At 41.4% G+C, this 21,630-nt stretch overlaps 2 protein-coding genes across 4 annotated transcripts in view; one reads left to right on the top strand and one right to left on the bottom strand.

Moving 5' to 3' along the window:
• The window catches only part of LOC134202727 (glycerol-3-phosphate acyltransferase 1, mitochondrial), a 99,930-nt gene extending 93,240 nt beyond the window's left edge, over positions 1 to 6,690 (bottom strand). The window contains exon 1 of the mRNA XM_062677737.1: positions 6,409 to 6,690. The gene's annotated coding sequence lies outside the window, so the exon portion shown is untranslated. The remainder of the gene's footprint in view (positions 1 to 6,408) is intronic.
• A 4,684-nt stretch (positions 6,691 to 11,374) lies between these two features.
• On the top strand, positions 11,375 to 12,953 carry LOC134202774 (cysteine and histidine-rich domain-containing protein morgana). Of its 3 annotated transcripts, none has more exons than XM_062677774.1 (3): positions 11,375 to 11,538; positions 11,624 to 11,752; positions 11,820 to 12,953. In XM_062677774.1, the coding sequence occupies exons 2-3, from the start codon at positions 11,683 to 11,685 to the stop codon at positions 12,836 to 12,838; spliced, it is 1,089 nt and encodes a 362-aa protein (XP_062533758.1). In that variant the 5' UTR covers positions 11,375 to 11,538; positions 11,624 to 11,682; the 3' UTR covers positions 12,839 to 12,953. The 3 variants fall into 3 exon arrangements, with proteins under 3 accessions (XP_062533758.1, XP_062533753.1, XP_062533765.1); XM_062677769.1 differs by having other exon boundaries at positions 11,621 to 11,752; XM_062677781.1 differs by having other exon boundaries at positions 11,594 to 11,752.
• The last annotated feature ends 8,677 nt before the right edge of the window (positions 12,954 to 21,630 follow it).

The raw sequence follows: 21,630 nt of genomic DNA, 5'->3' as shown, positions 1-21,630 counted from the left end.
CAAAGTGCCAACGCGAATCCATGGGGTGACGCCTATAGGGTCGTAATGGCCAAGACACGTGGGCCGATGGCCCCTACAGAGCGGTCTCCAGAGATGCTGGAGAGGATCATCGCAGGGCTCTTACCACGTCATGACCCAAGTCCCTGGCCTCCCTTTGTGGAGCTGCCAGGGGCCAGGGTGGCCGACGAGGTAAGAGTAACCGTGGGGGAACTTGCGAGGATTGCACAGTCCCTTATAGCACTATAGTGTAGGTAAGGCGCCAGGACCGGATGGTATTCCGAACCTGGCCATCAAAACGGCCAATGCTGAGGCTCCCGAGATGTTCAGATCTGTCATGCAGAGATACCTGGACGAGGGAGTCTTCCCTGAAGCATGGAAAATGCAGAGCTTGGTCCTTTTGCCAAAGGCGGGAAAACCACCGAGGGATCCGTCGGCATATAGACCAATAGAGTAGAGTGGGGCAAGAGTACGCACTTAGTTTTCAATCGATCATGTGGCCCTTATTAAGCAAGCTTCTGCATATCAAATCAGTGTCGATGATTCATATACTCTTCCTTTATGTTACCCAGTGGAAAAAATATTGAAATTATTGAGATTCGTGCAAGTCAAGTGAAAAACGCACTCTTACCTTTCTGGTGGGGTAAAAGTGCGCATCAGGTGAGGTAAAAGTACGCATTTATCCAATCATGTGCTTTAATTAAGTATACTATAAACACAAATCAAGCTCTATCTGGTAAAAGGGCGAATGTCGCAAGAGAGAATTCTCTTCGTCGACTTCCCCTCATTTGAATAAAAGTGACAAGCAGAGAATTTCTTTGCTGTTTACCCTCAAAACGAAAGAAAACAATGAAAACTTGCATTCTAAGGTGATAAACCGCGATGAAATTCTCTGCTTGTCACTTTTATATAAAGAGGGAAGTCGACGAAGAGAATCCTCTTGCGACATTCGCCCTTTTACCAGATAGAGCTTGAAATAAGAGTTAATAACATTTAATTGATGTTTACCGAGCATATATTAGGGAATGTTTAAAATTACGTAACTCTTAAAGTGGGAGGGTCCAAAAGATGTGCACTTTCAGACGAAAACCATTGTTTTTATAGAGTAGAGTGGGGCAAGAGTACGCACTTAGTTTTCAATCGATCATGTGGCCCTTATGAAGCAAGCTTCTGCATATCAAATCAGTGTTGATGATTCATATACTCTTCCTTTATGTTACCCAGTGGAAAAAATATTGAAATTATTGAGATTCGTTTTAGTAGAACCCTTTTTGCAAGACAAGTGAAAAACGCACTCTTACCCCACCGGTGGGGTAAAAGTGCGCATCGGGCGGGGTTCTTACGCATTTATCTAATCATGTGCTTTAAATATATATTAACACAAATAAGAGTTAATAACATTTAATTGATGTTTAATGAGCATATATTAGGGAATGTTTAAAGATTACGTAACTCTTAAAGGGGGAGGGGGTCCTAAAAATGTGCACTTTCATACGAAAAACCATTGTTTTTGCCTTTCTCGTATACTAAGTATACGGTAAAGGCTATATGATCGCTCCAAAAACAAACTTTTTATAGAAGGCCCGGAGACCCATAGTGTTATATACCAATCGACTCAGTTCGACGAATCGAGGTGATGTCTGTGTGTGTGTGTGTGTGTGTGTGTGTATGTGTGTGTGTGTGTGTGCAAAACTACTCAAAAATGTCACTCATTTTTCGGGCACTTATCCTCAACTGGTTTGCTCGCAACAAGTTGCATTCGACGCAGAATCTTGTCCCATTGTTTCCTATTTGAAATTGGTCAGATCGGACTATGGGATCAGAAGTTATGGCCAAAATACAAATTCATACGAAAAAATCGCGTTAAAATGTCACTCATTTTTTAGGGAACTTATCCTGAACCGTTTTGCTCGCAACAAGTTGCATTCGACATAGAATCCTGTCCCGTTGTTTCCTATTTGGAATTGGTCAGATCGGGCTATGCGATTAGCGCTTATGGCCAAACTACCAATTCATACGAAAAAATCGCGTAAAAATGTCACTCATTTTTTCGGGAACTTATTCTCAACTGATTTGCTCGCAACAAGTTGCATTCGATGCAGAATCCTGTCCCATTGTCTCCTATTTGAAATTGGCCAGATCGAACTATGGGATCAGAAGTTATGGCCAAAATACAAATTCATACGAAAAAATCGCGTAAAATATGTCACTCATTTTTCAGGCACTTTTCCTCAACCGATTTGCTCGCATTTGCATTCGACGCAGAATGTCTCATATTTTCTTATTGAAAATTAGCCAGATCGGACTATGGGCTTAGATGTTATGGTCAAATTACTATTTATTGTGAAAAGAGTTAAAAAAAAGTCTAGCTCACTTTCTTAGCACTTATACTTCATCTATTCCCCAAGCATCACAATTTCAACAAATCTGGTTGCAGTAACCATATTGTGACTGAATCCGGTCATATATAAGTTACTGTGATTGATGTGCAATATGTGTGCTTCTCAGGTCGCTCGCAACAGATTGCATTCGACGCAGAATCTTGTCCCATTGTTTCCTATAGAAACTTGGCCGGATCGTACAATTGGGTCAAAAGTTATGGCGAAAATACTAATTTTAAAACTACTAAATAAAAGGCCTTTTTTTTGCTCTTATGCAACAAATTGAAACAAACAAATATGAAAATAAGACCAATCCACATATTGGTGTTATTTGAGATTTTCAAACCTTTTGAACGAACGAGAAAGGCACCATCACCGCTAGGTGGATTAATCTGGGTTTTTATATATACAAAAAACTACAAAGGTAAAAATATGTATCAGGTTTCGCGTGGCGTATTCAAAAGCATTTTTCTTAAAGAAAGTCCACCAATCACGTAACGTAAAATTTGGCTATTTCATCACTCATCCCCCCCTTCCTATCTTACACTATTTGTATGAATCCTCTAAAAATTATATGGATCTCCACACATCTCGCAACCCCTCACAGCTAAACGTTGCGTAATTTATGAATGTTTCTTTTGATTAAATGAAATTATCATTTAGATGAAATTGTGTTTTCGTACTATGTTTAGGTGTACAACAAGTCCTAAACCAATTTCATTATTTCGCTTCAGTGCTTTGTTCGCTAAGTCCTTTCTAACACCGAATTACTTCAACTTATCCTAAAAACTTGTGATAATTTCGAATTCTGCCCGCTTTTTCTTAGTTGTGGATCTTTACGCTTTGGAAGAAGTCTTATTTTGGCCGGAGATACGGGTTTGACATCATAGCTTGAAAATTCATATGCGTACTCTTGCCCCACCGGTTCCTGCGTACTTTTACCCCACAGTCCCAAAAATTATTCAAGTAATGGTTTTGACTTCTTGGAAAACCAACCGGATTGGTGTTCTGTACCATAAAGTACTCTATACAATAGATTATCGAAATGTATAATGTTCACCTGATTGAACGTATATATGGTAATAAAATACTAGTTGCGGAAATCCAATTATTTTTAGCAAAATGACCAAAAAGTTATCTAACTCCATATCTCCCTTGTTGTTTATTCAAATCGTTTACAATTACACATGATAATAGTTGACCAGAATACCTGTCAAACTGATGCAGTGCTGCTAGTTTATCTTTTTTTATTACTTCAAAAAATCGAAAACGTACTCTTACCCCACGCGCACTCTTGCCCCACTCTACTCTATGCCTGTTTGATACGGCGGGGAAGGTGCTCGAGAAGATCATCCTCAACAGGTTGTTGATACGCACGGAGGGTGCGGATGGTCTATCGAGTAACCAGTTTGGCTTCCGAAAGGGTAAGTGGACCGTAGACGCTATCTTGTCGGTTACCAAATCCACGGTGATAGCTATCCAGCGAAAGAGGAGGGTTGATCGCTATTGTGCAGTAGTGACTCTTGACGTGAGGAATGCTTTCAATAGTGCCAGTTGGGCAGCTATTGCAGATGCGCTCCTGCGTCTTGGAATTCCCGAGTACCTGTACAAGATTCTCGGAAGCTACTTCCAGAATCGAGTACTGGTATACGACACGGAGGTGGGTCGGAAGTGCGTTGACATAACCTCAGGGGTTCCGCAAGGTTCCATACTAGGTCCGGTGCTATGGAACGTCATGTACAACGGTGTCTTGAGGTTGAAGTTCCCGGTGGGCGTGGCAATCGTCGGCTTCGCTGACGATATTACGCTGGAGGTCTACGGCGAATCGATCGAAGAGGTGAGTGGATGAGTTCCAGGAAGTTAGAACTGGCTCACCACAAGACTGAGGAGGTTGTTGTTAACAACCGAAAGCAGTGTTGGAAAAATCACTCTTAAATCTCTATCAACGAGTGCTCCCGTGCGATCGAAATCATTTGCGATTTTAAAGGAATGCATCACGCTTGAATTTTCATGCTAAAACGCATCATTTGATAAAATTTTTTTTTGGTTTAAAAACGCATTTGAAATCAATTTGGGGGCAATTTATTGCTTATACATAAAAGAGTGTCTAATATTTTATGCGACAGACGTCAATTCACTGTTTTTAACGAAAGAGAACAAAAGAAAACCTACGATGATTCAAATGGATGATTCAACTCATCCATGAGTTTTTAGGTGCTGAGTTGGGTGCGTTTCAACTCACGCTTGATTTGAATCACACATGAGTTTTGAGATTTTGAGTTTTTACCGACACTGACCGAAAGTCGGAGCAACACCTCTGAACGCTCCATCAAACTCCATCAAAAGATCGACGATAAGCTCACCTTTGGTAGCCACGTCAATTACGCCTGCAAATGTGCCTCCACAGCTATAGTGGCGTTGTCCCGGATGATGTCCAATAGCTCTGCGGTTTTTGCCAGCAAGCGCAAGCTTCTGGTTAGTGTCGCTCTGTCCATACTTGAGGTATGGGGGGCCAGCTTGGGGCACGACCCTGTGTATTAACTGCTACAGAACGAAGTTAGAAAATACGTATAGGCTCATGTGCCTAAGAGTTGCGAGCGCGTACCGTACCGTGTCGCACGATGCACTCTGCGTCATCACCGGTATGATGCCTATTGACATCGTTATCGGTGAAGACATAGAGTGCTTTGAAATGCGCGGCACGAGAGGCATCCGCAGGACTGTCAGGTTGGCCTCAATGGTCAAATGGCAGCGTGCGTGGGACAGTTCCACTAAGGGTAGATGGACACATAGGTTGATACCGGAGATAGGTACGTGGGGAAATCACTTTCCACCTGACCCAGGTCCTAACATGCCATGGTTGCTTCAGACAGTATCTACACCGGATCAGACACTCGGCCTCGCCCGACTGTCGGGTGTGCGCAGGTTTAGAGGAAACGGCGGAACACGTATTGTTCGTGTGCCCACGTTTTCGCACAATGCGTGACCACATGCTTGCCACATGTGGTCTGGACACTACCGCGGACAACCTAGTTCGGAGGATGTGTAAGATGAAGTTGGCTGGAACGCCGTTTTATCGGCTATCGTCCAAATCGTCTCGGAGCTACACGTAAGGTGGCGCGTGGACTCGAGGAATGGCTAGTTCAGGCGCAAATAAGAGGTGGTCCAAGGGTTCGGAGTCGACTTCATGGGTCATACCGGTGCCCTGTGGTCGAACTCGATCCTTTTATCGAAAAAGTGGCCGCCCGAAGAACAACATGGTATCGTCGCTTTCGCGGCGTCGGTCAACGATAGCAAACATTTCGGCTGAAGGAATGAAGAAAATCCATCCAGCCGTTTTCGAGTTATGCGAATACGAACACAGACCATTTCATTTTTATTATATAGAGAAGATAGAAGATCAAGATTTCTAATACTTTTTTTTGCCAAAGCGGGCGTTTAATGTTATGTATAAGAAATAAATTATGCATTGTATTAGCCACATACATTCCAAAACTTATACTTTTCATTAGCCTATGAATATTATTTGCCTTTTTTTTAGGTGGTATAATGAAGTGTATTAGTATTTTCGAATAGGTTTTTGCCATAAGGGTACCATCCACAAAATACGTCACGCTCCTAGGGGGAGGGGGGGGGGGGCTCGAGCAGCGTGACGACTCTTACAAATAGTTTAGAGGTTTTATACAAAAAGTGTGACAAAGGGGGGGAGGGTGGGTTTCGAAAATCGCCAATTTTTGCGTGACGTACTTTATGGATCTTCCCTAACTTATATAAGGTTTTTTCGTTACGTGTTCAATAGCACAAATTTCTATCTCGTGCTCATAAATAATCTGGCAGCCCTGGCATCAGCCCACGCAATAATGGTCCATTATCCGAGTGCACGTACCCTATACGAAGAGGTTATGATAATTTTGCCGGTATGGTGACTTTTGTTGCGATCAATAAGGAATCGCGGATACGGAATATAGGAACCTTCCTTTTAGACAGTCCATACTTTAAATAGTAAACAAATCCAATATTTTGCACTTACCGTTGCTTCAGTAATGAATGAACTACAAGATGATTTTGTTGAGTATCCAAAACAGTGGTGGATCGATCGGAGGATTGTCTCACTGAACACTTATTGAACACTACCTGTACCGGTTTTAAATACGGATATTGCGATCACTAGGTAATTTCACTTGTTTCGAACAGATAAAACTCTATCCCAGATCAAGCAAAAACAATAAACGAAATTCAATTTAGAAGGTATTTTTCATCTGGCACACGTAAACAGCATCGCGATTTCGTGATGAGTTGTTTGTGTTTGTGTGGACCTCGACCACGTTATATCGTTTTGCTGTCATGTTTTGTGATGGTACACGCAAAAGAAAAAGTAATGAAAACTATGGTAATATTTAACTCGAGAACCAATGGATCAATCAAAAGATGTAAAACTGACTCATTTTGCGTTTCCGTAAAAAACATCTCGCTTGAAAGAAAAATATTTATTTATGATTATAACAGTCAGCAAGCCTTATGCTACGTTTTGACAGGGCAAGTGAATTGAACGACTAAGTTGAATTGAATTGACTTGCCAAAAGTTGAACATGTTGCCAAAAGTTGAACGTGTTCTTTTCGTGAATTGAATTGAATTAAGGTGTTTACACGTTCAGTTTGCGTTCGATTCGAGTGACTTGCTCAATTCACTTGCCTTGTCTAAACGTAGCATTAGAGATTTTGACATAACCAATTAGATAGATTGATCCATTAGTTAAATATAAACATACACTCAGCGAACTGGACTATCGAAATTCATAACTGACGCCTTATGAATATTCGACTGATTATTCCACCAACAATGCTTCTTATACGCAGTTACCTCTTCAACTACCCAAGCGTCGATGGGCATGTGGTCTACATAACGGCTTCCCGACCCTGATGTCCATGGTTCGAAACCAGTCTGCCGCACTTCACTTTTTTTTTAAATGGAAATCATCATTCATAAGGCAACATATTGAAATTCATACCGATTCCTTGTGGCAAATTTCCATAAGGCGTTTTATTGAAAATCGTACGTCCATTTTCCTCAGTGTACGTTTATGTTGACATGAGTCCTGTTGTACCCAAAATAATATTTGTAAGAGAATACCAACTCGAAAAATATGGATTGCTTCGTATAACAGTGTACAGTATACCCCCGCTGATCCGACAAATGTATGGCCGGACTATCGGGGTTTCTCTCGTAAATCCGACTGTCAAATCCATATAAATGGACCAAAACAAAATCACAGCACAAATTTGAAAACTGACAGCATAATGTGTTTAAATGGGTGTTGATACTTTTTAATCCGGAAAATTGGGTCCTAAAATGAAGAATCGATATTCGATTTTCTTTCAGGGAACGACGAAGTTATTCATCCTGAACGCGTCAGTTTTTCTTTTAACTCAAAAATCGAAAGGAACATTGTTTAATTTGAAATTTAAAAATAGATGAAAAATGCTTCCTCGACATTTTCAGTCTTGTTTGACGTACGGATTCAATCGCACTAGCAAAACACCGCAGGGCACTTGACTCAACCTTTGACAGTTAATATATGGGCCTGACGTTTTGGGATGATGGTTGATTCGTTCTGAAATGTTGTATTAAACACAAAAATATTATTTTTACTGATTTAGACTTTTACCAGAATTTTTATAACATCGGTTCAAGTATTCTTGACCGATGCACTACCGTTTGCTACCATAAACGAGGTACGGCTTTAGGACCCAGTTCCGAATTAGATCCGGACTAACGAGCAGCGATGCCAGATCTACGGAAATTTCCGTAGATTTACGGAATTGACTGCTTTCTACGGATCTACGGATCCGTAGGTAAAATCTACGGAAATTTGAAAATTTCGGCGGAAATCTACGGATTTTTGCACTTTTAATTTCAATTGGAGTATCTGTGATTTTTAATTTATTAATGATTTTTACCTCATTTAATTCTTATAAATATAGAACACACAGATGAGGAAATGAAACTTTCCTGGAGGAAATCCTGACGTAATTCTCGAAGAAATATCTGGAGAAACTAGGCATTCCATTAGACCTTCCATCGTGAATTCTTTCAAAAATCCCTTCAACAATTCATCCGGAAGTTCCACAAGGAATTCTTTTAGAAACTGCATCCAAAATTTAGAAATCTCTCGGGTTTTTCTTTGGAAAATCTTTCTAAAAATCATTTGTAAATTCCTTCAGGAATTTTTTCGGGAGCTCCACCAGGAGTTCCAAATAATTTCCATTGAACATTCTTCCATCCTTTCAACATCCTTTGTGAATTTCTCCAAAAGGTTCTTCGAAAGATTCTATGGGAAATTCTCTGAAAATTCTAAGAAATCCATATAAAACTCCCTAAGGTTTTCTAAAATAAATATGCTGGAGGCAGTTCTGAAGAAATTTCTAAGAGAATTTTCAAATTATTAGACTTTCAAATGTATATCTAGAGGAATTTCCAAAGAATACTCAGGATTTTTGTGGAGTAATTTCGTGAGGGTTCTCCAAAGAAATCTCTGGAGGAGAACTCTTAGCTGAACATCCAAAAAATTCTTGAAGAAATTTGACCTTCCAGGACTCGCATCGTTGTAAAAAGTACAACACCTCCGAAAAAAGCTCGCGTGTCGTTTACAACAGAGGCGGAACTGCTTGACCGATCCAGGACCATGCGAGTCCTGGAAGGTTAAGAATTTCGAAAATTGTTTTACAAAAATCCTTTAGAAATTCCTTTTGTAATTCGTGCGGATATTCATAGAATTTCGTCTTAACATTTTTTCATCCATTCCCAAAAAAATCATTTCTATTTGGAGGGAATTCAGCTGGATAAATTTCAGAAAAAATTTTTTTTCGCTGTAGCGATTGCTCTGGGAATTAATGAAATTATTTCTTAAGGAATTCCTGTAGGAATTTCTGAAAATGTTAAGAAAGAACTTTTTGGAAGATTTCCGTTAAAAATCCTTAGAATTTCTGAACGAATTCCCAGAAGAATTCCTTGCGGGATTTGGTTTTCCTATAGAAATTTCCGAAGAAATTTTTCGAAAGTTAGTGAGTTTCCGATAACAATTTCTGAATTCATTTGCAGAGAATTTTTTAAAAGAAGTCCTGTTGGAATTTTAAAATTAATTCCTGGAATAATTTTTAATGAAATACATAATTCCGAAGGAATTCCTTAAAAAAAAGTTGTAGGTAGAAATATGTGTATGGCTTACCGAATTAATTCCTGGGAGTATTTCATATAGAATTATTTTAAATATTTCCTGGAAGGCTTTCCGATGCATTTTTGGATAAATTTATGAAATAACACCAGGATGACCAGAAAAAAAATATTTTAAGCTCTTTTTAGTGGAATGTATTCAACCGTCTAAGACGAGTTAAGTAATATGGGTAAGCACCGCTTAAGAGTTAAGCGAAGGTGAAGAATTTGGCCCTAAGACGGTTGACCAGGATGATTATTCCAAGATTTTTTTCGAGGAATTTTTGCACCAAATATGGATTATAATGTCGATATTTTAGGCGATTTTCTTGGTTGCTATCTTAATTCCAGCGTCAAAATAGGGTTTTGTTTAAATTCTATACTGGCCAAATTACGAATGAACAATTACGTCAAAATTGCTGGTGAAAGAACATTATCACAACTCTGGCACCGCCAGTACTATTTTATAATGGTCAAGATGATCTCCTAAGTGATGAAAACTTCATCATCTGCCTAAACTGAAGAGAGATCTGCACAAATTTGAGAAAACTAAACTACCAGTTACATAGCCCAACTGGATTCACTCCAACAGGTGTAATCAGTAGAAAAGATCCAGTTTTTTTCTATCTGTACAGTCTTACTCTTAAACACCTTTGCGATTTTGTGTTGGGCTCGGTCCAACGCTATCCTTGCTTATTTCGTAGTTACGGATTGTCATCGGAGCATTTCCGTCTTTAAAATAGGAAAACTTTTCTCGGGATTGTTCCCATGTAGGGTCGATATTCAAGAATACTCAAACCTATTAGCACTAAAGAGCCAAGTAATCAGCTTTAGAATTGGAGTTGTCCTGGAAATTAGGTAGTCCATAATATTAAACTGATTCTATGTTAAATCAATATAAGTTCTATAAATAAAATGGAGAAATGATAATCTCAGCGTTGGAAATAGTTACTGTCAAAAATATGTATAGCCAGAGCTAACAATATTCATCTTCATGAAGCAACTTCGGTCCGAATTTTGACAAACATCGCATGAATATTCAAAACATAGAATGACATAGTCAGACGACTACTGTGTTTACTATGTGCAGAAAAAAACATAATTAGCATTGTTTATGTTGATGTTTACTGTTGAAAGTGCCTCGCGGATGAAAATCGGATTCAGTCCTGTGTGATAAATCACTTTACTCATTTGAAACGTGTTCAGATTTCAGATAATTTATCAATTTGAAAAATGTGCATAAATATTCAATGACTAATATTCAACTGAATATTGACTGTCCAGAGCCGACTATGAATGTGACAGAAGTGAACTGACAAATGAAGAAAAATGAACTTCACCAAAAAAATTCGATTTTACACTCTGTGTATAGCAACTGCCAATTGCCTTTATGACGAGTGTGGAAATCTGTATAGGCCACTGTGCCTAGTAATCTCTTTCGTTTTTGGATTTTCATAAAAATTAGGATATAGCAAAGACCAGCAACTATAAATGTTGAAGTTTAGTGGTCGTATTGTTATCTTGTATTGAGGATGAGCGCCGAAATAGGGCTGGCCAAAACTTTTGAGTTAATCTACGGAATTGATGTTGAAGCAATCTGGCATCGCTGCTAACGAGTCGTCGGACTAACGAGGTCCGGATAAGCGGGGGGATACTGTACTCGGGAGCCCTGTGAGTTTTGTTCAAAAAATTTTTATCGTTCAGCTGTCATTCGTATTCAGTAAATCCGCTTTCCTGTCATCAAGATGTTCATGTTCCTCTCGTCGTCGCTCCCGCTAGCGTAAAACTTTTACCAACAAACTGATCATCTAACCGTCCGAAAGATTGCATTGAAAGCGAAATAAGAACCACATAAGAGTAGTCTGATTTTCAGTAGTGAGTGTGCTTTAGAAGCTTCGTAAGGAAGTGTCTAGAAAATTCTTGAATCGTGTCTTGAATTGGATGGAACAGGTATATTAAATCTGCAGATAACTATTCGTCAATAATTCGAATTAAAGTAAAACAGTTTTATTTTACTGTCTCATCACCATAGAAGTTTATTCCGAGCCCGTAAAAGGATCTAATTCAGCACAGTTGAGCAGCAACGTTTAAGTCATGCCTGCCCTAATAAACTGCTACAACCGGGGATGTGGACAAAAGTTTGATCCTAGTGATAATACGGCAGGTGAGTGTTTCTGTGCTTTTGGAAATTCTTATTGAAGCCTCTAGAAATGAACTTTTTCTCTGGTCAGATACTTGCATTCACCACCCAGGTGTTCCGTTTTTTCACGATGCCTACAAGGGTTGGTCCTGTTGTAACAAAAAGAGCGTAGATTTCACCGAATTCCTCAATATCAAAGGCTGCACACAGGGCAAACACTCGAACGAAAAACCCCCCGAACCGGAAAAGTCCTCCGACAAGGACGTAGTCTACGATGAGCCTCCACCGCAGAAGATTCCAGAACCAATCAGAACAACTTTGCAACGGCCTCCCTGGGAAAGCCCTCTTATCACGATGGTGCCAATCGTAGCACCGGCTTTTAAAAATCAAATTGATAATCTTCCTGTAGGTCCTGCTGTGGTTAAAAAAATATCCGACCCGACGGAGATACAACCCGGAACGGCGTGCAAACACGGCGGTTGCACTTACTCGTTCGAGGGAACCAAAAACGACGAAAAGCCATGTGTGTTTCATCCGGGAGTGCCAATCTTCCACGAGGGTCTTAAGTTTTGGTCCTGCTGCCAAAAGCGAACGTCAGATTTTACGGCCTTCATGAATCAGGTGGGTTGCGAAACCGGTAACCACAAATGGACCAGTGACGAGGAGGAATCCAAAGCGGTCAAGTGTCGAATGGATTGGCACCAGACGGCAACGCAGGTCGTGGTCACGGTCTATGCCAAAATGTATCACTACCAGCAAAGTGTCGTCCGGTTGAACCCGATCCGACTGTCCATGTGTTTGGTGTTTCCGCAGCAGAACAATCACGAATACAATGTCGATCTGGAATTGCGAGGCGTGGTGGATGTGGCACAATCAAAAGTACACATGTTCGGGACCAAGGTGGAAGTGACATTAATCAAAGCCGAACCTGGTACCTGGGCAAAGTTGGATTTTCCGCGGGAGAAGAAGCCCACTGCCGAGGAGGTTGAACGACAGTTGCAGGAACAGCAGAAGGCAGCCGCCAGTCAGGATGATTCCGATGAATCCGATGTGGATCTGGATAGTATCGAGCCGAGTTTCAGTAGAGCTAGCCTCAAGGAGGTCAAGTAGGCAGGCGATAGGGGCTCTTTCTACTGGCAGAGCTTATTTTCTGGTAGTCATCGGTTCGGCTTTACGTCTCAAAGGCACCCAACCGCAAATAAAGCGCGTGTACTGTAATATCTCAGTCGGTTATTGTGTTCCGTTTGATTAATATCGTGGTGATTATCACTCGACTAGTTCAATTCGACATAAATGCATAATTGTAAGTATGATCATTTATTATTATATCTTTATTATAGATAGATATGTTCAGCCCCAGGCTGGCTCATCTTTTAGTTATTTCCCCAATATCCAACTCCGTGATACGTATGAGGGTGTCGCTAAGTCGGGGGCCTCTCGTTAAGTACTACATCAACACTTCCTTCCGCGGGCGTGGCCAGGAGTAGTAATCCTCATGCTTATGTGATTTTTATCCTAGATTGAAATCAAGGACCACACCCACCTTGATTTCTGATAGCAATCTGGATAAGGATTTCAAAAGAAAAACATTAGTATCACTAGTGTCCAATCTACGAAGTACACCGTAACTATGCTATGCTATGCAGGCTGGCTCATTTGTTAGTTATGAACATTTACTTTAAATAAAACGTTGAACAGATTCGCCTGTAACCAAAGAAACATTTTTTTCTTGGATGCGCATGCGAAACAAGCGACAAAAGAGAACGACAAAGCTTTGTTTTTGTCGGAGATAATAATGACAAAGATCGGAAAATTTTTGTCAGCGAACCACGAGTTGCATCAGTTGTTGGGAGAACCATCCATCGTTCACACCGCGAAAATCGGAAGACTGCGGTGGGCCGGGCACGTCGCCAGAATGTCGGACAGTAATCCGGTGAAAATGGTTCTCGACAACGATCCGACGGGAACAAGAAGGTGAGGTGCACAGCGGGCAAGGTGGATCGATCAGGTGGAAAACGTTTTGCGGACCCGCCGCAGACTGTGTGGTTGGCGAAGTGCAGCCATGGACCGAGCTGAATGGAGAATACTTTTATGTGCAGCACAGGCCACTCCGGCCTTAGTCTGGTAATAAATAAATGAGGAATGACCCATTGAGTAATCGTTCGGATGAACAATTTGATGAAAGTGTAATGTTGGATCCTGTAACCATGATGTTGCCTTCTGTGATTTTACGAATAGTTTTAGCTTCGTAAATTCGTTCCATAGGACATTTGGCTGTGTGTTGTCCTGAAACTAATTGTTGAATGCACACCGTAGGCGGTTCCAGGTTGCTGGAGGAGCATATAGAGAGATCTTTCATCTTTGGACACAGGTTTTTTTTTTACCTAAATGCGTTCTGTCCTTCAATATAAAATTGTGCCGTAAGATGAATTCGTGATAAAGTAAAGTAACATAAGCATTATATATTTTGAAAGCTTTATTTATTGAGTTATATGTTGTGAGTAATTATTCTAGTATTAATAATAATTTATTAAAATTGAAATCAAATCGTTTTAAAAGAATGATGTGTCCTATTAACCTTCAACTAGCAGTATAATGCCAACTACTCAATTTCTTAAAAACGATTACTTTGGATGTTCCTAAAATTCTTGAAAGAAATGTCTTACAATCTTGATCTTGTGGCCGTGAGGTTTGCTGCACCGGTCATTTGAGCGTATGGCATAGTATGTGTACTGCCTATAATCGCATAGCAGTCCCATGTGATTTGGGCAGTGTATGTATGCTGTGTATTATGAGCTGAGGGTTCGATTCTCGCTTCAGTCGTGGATGTTATTTGTTAAGTAAAACATTTTTTACTGGACTATTGGATATTTTGAAAAGATATTTTAGTTACCAGATAAAGATTGTCGCTGTCGTCGCTGTCCGGAACATCTTTTGCTGGCGAGGATGGGGAAGCTAAATGTCAAAGAAGGAAAATCCATACGATTTGACAGCTTGGTACCCAACATGTTCCGGACAGCAGAACAAAGGGAACCGAAGCGACAATCTTTATCTAGTAACTTAAATATCTTTTGTATTTTCCGTTGTACTTTATCTTATGTAAGCATTCAGTCTGGAAAACCATCCATTTTCATCCAAGTGCTTCAGGCGTTTTCCTGATTTCATAGATTTTTTTTTTCAAATACTGGAAGTGACTCAGAGCCTTCCGACTCAGATCATAGTCATGACCTAAACTTTTCAGAATAGTTTGACATATTTTTAATTCCGTACGTTAAACTAATTTTCAATGTTCCCACATTCTCCAAACCTTTGAGGTTAATGCTTTTAAATTCCTTGTATTTTCTACGAATTCCATAGAGGATAGGTCATTTCAATTTTAAGTGAATCAAAAGAAATCTATAAAATAAAGCTTAGTTCATTTTTGTGAATTTCACTAATAATATAACGCAATTGGCACAAATAAGTGTTGAGCGGCAGCAAATAAGATTTTTCATTCGAATTAAATAATAAACTTAGAAGATTATTTCGAAGAAAATACGAATGTTTCTATTAAGGCTTATAAATAAGATTGAAAAAAGTTTAAACCGGGTACTCGATTAATTCAAGTACTTCAATTCGATACTTACTTGGTATCGGATATCAAAGTATCGATTCCAAAAGTACTTGGTAACGAATCAAAAGTATCGAGTATATACTCGTATTTACTCACGGGGATGACAAGCTACGCCATCTTTGTCACATCTATTCTGAATCACCAATACGAGTGCACTGCGAATGCAACATAAACAATTGCGAGGGTGAAAATGATATAATACGAACGAAGGCATAGACAATACCTTGTGCAACTAGCATTCTAAATAATCGAGTGAATAAGTTGAACATTCTTAAGTTTGAAGCATGGAATCAAGTGTAAAATTGTTTTAATTGATAATTCGTTAAATTTTTCTCTATTTTCTCATGATTGTATCATATTGCATTATTGAGTGATATAGGCGTTTTTCTTGATGGTCGGAATAAAATAGAACAGCAGTTTAACAGCAGAAAACTATTTATTAAACTTTGATTTGCTGTACCAATTGCTTCAATTGTAAGTCGTCCTTGTGCTACATGGTCGCGAAGAAAGTGGTGCTTCACATCAATGTGCTTAACACGCTTGTTCTCCGTATTGGCGGCCATTGAAATGCAGCCACGGTTGTCTTCAAAATTTTGAACGCCATATTCGGTTGGACTTGTTTGAGGTCCTGGAGGATTCCGTACAGCCACAGCCCTTCGGAAGCCGCGGCACTCAAGGCTGCATACTCTGCTTCGCACGATGATAGCGCAACGGTTTGTTGCTTGCGGCTAGCCCAGGGCACGGTGTTACCATAAACCTTGAAAATGTAGCCGCTAATAGATTTTCTATCTTCAGTGTCCGACGCCCAGTCGGCGTCTGCGTATCCGACTAGTGCCTCAGCGTCCTTGTGCTGCTTGTACTGAAGTTTGAGGTTCTTCGTACCCTTCATGTACCGAACCACTCTCTTCAGCGCTTGCCAGTGAGTTTCACCAGGTTGATTTTGGAAGCGCCCCAGGTATCCACCGCATATTTTTTTTTAATTACTTTATTTGCGTGATTTTTATAATTATTAATAAGTTCATCACGGCATCCACCGCATAGCATATGTCGGGTCGGACAAACAACATTGTGTACATAAGGCTGCCCAGCAACTCACGGTACGGATGCGACACAGGATTTACAGATCGCGCCGGTAGGAGACAGCCCTTCTCCATTGGAGTCTTGACGGGATTGCACTCTTGCATTCCGAACTTTGCTAGAACACGGTCCACAGCAGCTTCTTGCATCAGGGACATCTTACCGGTGGCGCTATCGTATCGGATCTTGATTCCGAGGAAGTGGTTTATACCGCCGCAGTCCGTCATCTGAAGCTTCTTGAACAGTGCACGCTTGATTTCCTGCACCAGGTTTAGCCGATCGGATGCGATCAGCAAATCGTCCACATAGATGATGATGAATACCCTCCCTCGATCGTCGATCCTGGTATACAGACAGTAGTCGTGTCGCGAACGAGTAAAGCCGAAATCCAGTAGGAGGTCGTTCAGCTTGCTGTTCCAACAGCGTAGGCTTTGCTTCAGTCCGTAGAGTGAACGTTCCAGCTTGCATACGAGGTGCGGTGGTGCCGTAATGCCTTCAGGTATGGCCATATACACATCTTCTTCCAGCTCACCGTACAGGAACGCGGTCTTCACATCGAGTTGGTGAACGTGCATCCTTCGGTGGACTGCTACAGCAAGAACGGTTCGGATTGTTGTCAACTTTGCTACGACGGGGGAATACGTTTCGTTGTAGTCGATGCCGTAACGAACTGGTTCGCCTCGGTCGTCTGGCTTGACTCTGAAGACCCATTTCGATTTAAGCGGAACCACGCCAGCTGGACATCTCACCAATCGCCAAACATGGTTGTCCGCCAACGACTGCAATTCTTCACCGATTGCTTGCTGCCAAAGGGTTTCGTCAGCTCGTCCAGCGATTTCCTTGTACGCCTCAGGAACATCGAAGATCAAACGCTCAGCCTCATCTCGTGCATCGGAATCGTCGAATGGTGCATTGGGAACGTTCTGTACAGCATCTGTAGAAGGAGACTGCGCGGCAGTGAAAAAGTTTCCCAACCAGAAATTCTTTCAACTTACCGGGAGTCTGCGCTCCCGTTCGCTGCGCCCAGGGGTTACCATTTCGAGTTTTTAACCACGGTCTGGTTGCGAAGGGAGCGCTCTGGTTTCATCAACTTCGTTTTCACCCTCGTCGTTATCATCGTCAGTCAGAATGTCCTCTTGTTGAGCCACAAGTGGCTGATTGGTTTGAACAGACCGCACCGGGTGGTGCACGTCTTCCTTGTCTTGATCCTCGTATTCGTATGGAACAACAACCAATGGAGCTTCATCACGGATCTCGGTGGCAAATGGAAAACTGCTCTCATCAAACTTCACATCTCTGGCAAGGAATAACTGTCTCTTCTCTTTATCCCACAGGCGGTATGCATTCGGCGCGTAGCCGATCATCACAGCAGGCTTGCTTTTTGGCTCAAGTTTTCTCCTCTGTGTCGCTGACAATAAGCAAATGCTTTGCATCCGAAGACACGCAATTTCTTCAGATCCGGTTTGTGACCAGTCCACATTTCGGCAGGAGTCTTCCAGCCAGATATCGCATTGGTTGGACTTCTATTCGTCAGGTACACCGCCGCTAGGACCGCTTCATTCCATAGAGTCTTCGGAACTTGGGCTTCAATAAGCATCGCACGCACCTTTTCGACGATTGTCCGATTGAACCGTTCGGACACCCCATTTTGCTGTGGTGTGTAGGTTGCGGTTGGCTCGATCTGGATCCCCTTGGAAATGTAGAACGCACGCTGATCTTTGGAGCAGTACTCACTCCCTTGATCGACAGTCAGCTTCGAAATCGAGTGCTCCAGAGCAGCACTAGCCATGGCCTCGTATTCCTTGAATTTTTGGAACACCTCGGACTTCTTCTTGATGGGATAAGCTACTGCGAAGTGCGTGGTGACGTCAATAAAGGTGACGAAGTACCGAGAACCGTCCCAAGCCGCTGGTGTGATGGGACCGCACACATCGGAGTGCACTCGCTCTAGAGGTCTTGCAGCACGAGCTCTAGTACCCGTGAATGGTTCTCGGCACTGCTTTCCGAGAACACAAACATCACAGAAATCCAATTTACCTGGCTCCTCGGGAATACCTGTTACCATTCCGTGCTTAACGAGTGCTTGCATGTTCCTTTCTCCCAAATGGCCAAGTCGACGGTGCCACAGGTTACCGTTCGCAGCTCCACACATGTTGGCCGCCACAGTATCGACAAACAGATCGAGCTCGTAAAAATCGCCCCGCATGGGACATCTTGCAATCAGCTCTCCTTCGTGCTTCAAGATTGCTTCCGTCTTTGAAAACGTGACATTCAGGTCCGCTTTTGCCATCTTCTTCACAGATAACAAATTCGCTCGGAGATCTGGTACGTAGAGGACATCCTTCAGGCTGATTTGATTGCCTTCTTTGTTGACGCCCTTAATCGTGCCTCGGTGCCAGGAAACCAGAGATTGGTCATCTTTCGCCTCGTTGATTATGACGGGTTGCTTCAGCTTCGTGAGATCGGCGAAACAGTGGTTCACGTTCACAAGATGGTCGGTGGCTCCCGAATCCAGCTTGAAAGACACCACACCATCGTCCTGTGTGCGAACGCACTTTCCGGTCATGAAAACCACCGCCTTACCTCCGGAAGCAGCGTTAGCTTCAGCATGTACATCCGTATTCACCTTCACGCGACAGTCCTTGGCCTTGTGTCCCTTCTTCTGACAGCGGTTGCACTTTCCGGTAAACTTACCAGGTTTCTGCTTCGATCCTTGGAATGCTGATGGTTTCTCTTGAGATTTGACTACCCGGTCGGTTTTCTTGAGTTCCTCGGCAAGAAGGCGCTCGCGAACAACATCCAGCTTCAAATTATCCTCACCAAGATTTTCCAACGCAGTAACCAACGGATCGAACGATTCGGGAAGGGTGGCAAACAGCTGGGACACATCATCGTTTTCTTCAAGCTTTGCCCCGGCCAGCTTCAGTTGTCGGATCAGCTCTTCGAATGTCTTCAGGTGATCTTTCACGGATGAACTCTCAGCCATTCGCAGCTTCGCAAGTTGCTTTCTGACGAATGTCTGCGACGAGACGGACTTCTTGGCGTAGACGGCTTCAAGGCTGCTCCAAACTTCCTTTGCCGTCTCCTTGTCCCGGACAAGATCCAGCAGATCGTCATGGATAAATGAGATCAGCAGGTACGCCACTTTACCGTCTTTTTCCTGGAACTTCGCAAGCTCGGCCGGTTCCGCTGGAAGATCCTTCTTGATGACATCCAATAGCTTCACGGACTTCAAATACTTCTCCACTCGAAAACGCCAATTGTCAAAGCCGGTGCCCGAGAACAACGGGATCCCGTGGACCGAATCCTTGCGTGAGTAGCCCATAACCACTTGATGATCGGAATAAAATAGAACAGCAGTTTAACAGCAGAAAACTATTTATTAAACTTGTTCGGTGGAGAGCTTGAACAGGAATGAAAATTTGCTACAATTGTTTATTCAATAAAACTTATGTTGCTATGGAGGTATTCGGTCTCCAAGGAGGTCATCAGCATACTGTGTTGCCGATTTACTCCAACAGTTTTGCATCATATTCTCCTGTAAAAACATAAACATTCAAAATTCACGCACATACTATTGCAGAATAAATCAGTATTGGGGTAATTTGACACTGGGGGATAAATTTATCCCCCAAAAAAGAACGAACAGGCAAACCTGTCAAAATCCATAGTAAGAAAAATGGATGTCGCTCCTCTGTATTTATTATCAATTCAGTGCAAATCCGAATTATAGCCGCTAACAAAGTTGGATTTTTCTCACAATTCGTACGTTAAACCTAACTTCGGAAGTAGTGCGCTGTTTTCATTTGGTGATGTGCTATACAGCGCACTACTTCCGATATTAGGTTTAACGTATGGATTGTGAGAAAAATCCAATTTCAATAGCGGCTATAATTCGATTTTCTACTGAATTTATAATACTAGTATCGATTCATCCCTACTCGAAAACAATATAGACCAATGCAAACTCTAACTTAACCTCACTTATTTTGACAGTTCACAGAGCTTGTTTACAAGGTGTTAGAAGAAAAATCGATGAGGGGAAAATTAAAATTCATATTTTTAGTTTGAAATTGCTGTGATCCGAGTATTTCAGTGATATTCTTTGCATTCAGCATGGAATCAGTGGCAAAGGACATCTACATGCGAATAAAATGATCAAACAATTTTATCGGAAGCTTCGCCGAAGACTAAGTCCTGGTGAAATAGCTCTGTGAACTGTCAACCTACGTCATCATGCACTGGTCTATTGTCTCTTGCTGTCATAATAGTACGTTGTTTGGTTTAGGGATCCTATATTAAGAGATGTGCGAATACTTTTCCAGACGATTTACTGTTACTTTCGTAAACAAACGCTGCCAGCACTTGCCGCGGCACAAAATGTTGGAGCCCGAACATGACTTTGCGTATGATGGCACCTTTCGATTTTGTTATCTAACGTCCAACAATACATTATCACTAAAATAAAAGTGCAATACAAATGAACATAAATATCATTCATAAACAAGACTACTCCTATTTGCCATTGTAAAACAAATTGTTTATTCGACAAAACTTTTCGTACAATCTTTTTCATTACAATCGCAATACTTCTCAATCCGCAACGATAACAATGTTCATTTGGCTCAGATTCTGACATCTCTCAATGCTCGATTGGCTCAAGATGGCCGCTTTCGCATATCTCTGAATGTAGGATCCCTAGTTTTGTTAGGTTAATGTCCTTGGTAAAGTGTAAGGGATACCACCAATGGTATCAGGATCGCCATTTGCGCATACAATCGCGCGGGCGTCTCCTCTGATTTTATTTTTAATCGCTCTAATATACATAGAGCTTAGTGAATCGGGCTGACCGTTGGCCCCCTTTATCTTGACCATTTCATATTGAAATGACCGTGTTTAAATATACTTAACGATTTCGGATTACTAGGTAGAACAGGGAGATGTGTGTTCATGCACGCTCAAACTAAAACTGAGCTTTCGTATATTCTTGTATCGATAACAGCTTTACTGCGAACAGCTTTACGAATTTCTTACATTATTTCAAAACTTTTCAACACTATTATTAATCTATGTACAATCACTAAAATTACAAATTCAATACATAGTAAATTATTCGAAATTACAATTCAATAGTAATAAAAATTATCCTTTTTCTTTTGTCGTTTTATACGTCGAGATCGCCTTGGCTGTGATTCCGGAAGATGACCAGATG

Source organism: Armigeres subalbatus, chromosome 1 (assembly GCF_024139115.2).
Source record: "Armigeres subalbatus isolate Guangzhou_Male chromosome 1, GZ_Asu_2, whole genome shotgun sequence".
Classification (NCBI taxonomy): domain Eukaryota; kingdom Metazoa; phylum Arthropoda; class Insecta; order Diptera; family Culicidae; genus Armigeres; species Armigeres subalbatus.
Note: the sequence above shows the minus strand (reverse complement) of the source record. Positions and strands in the feature narration are given on the sequence as shown.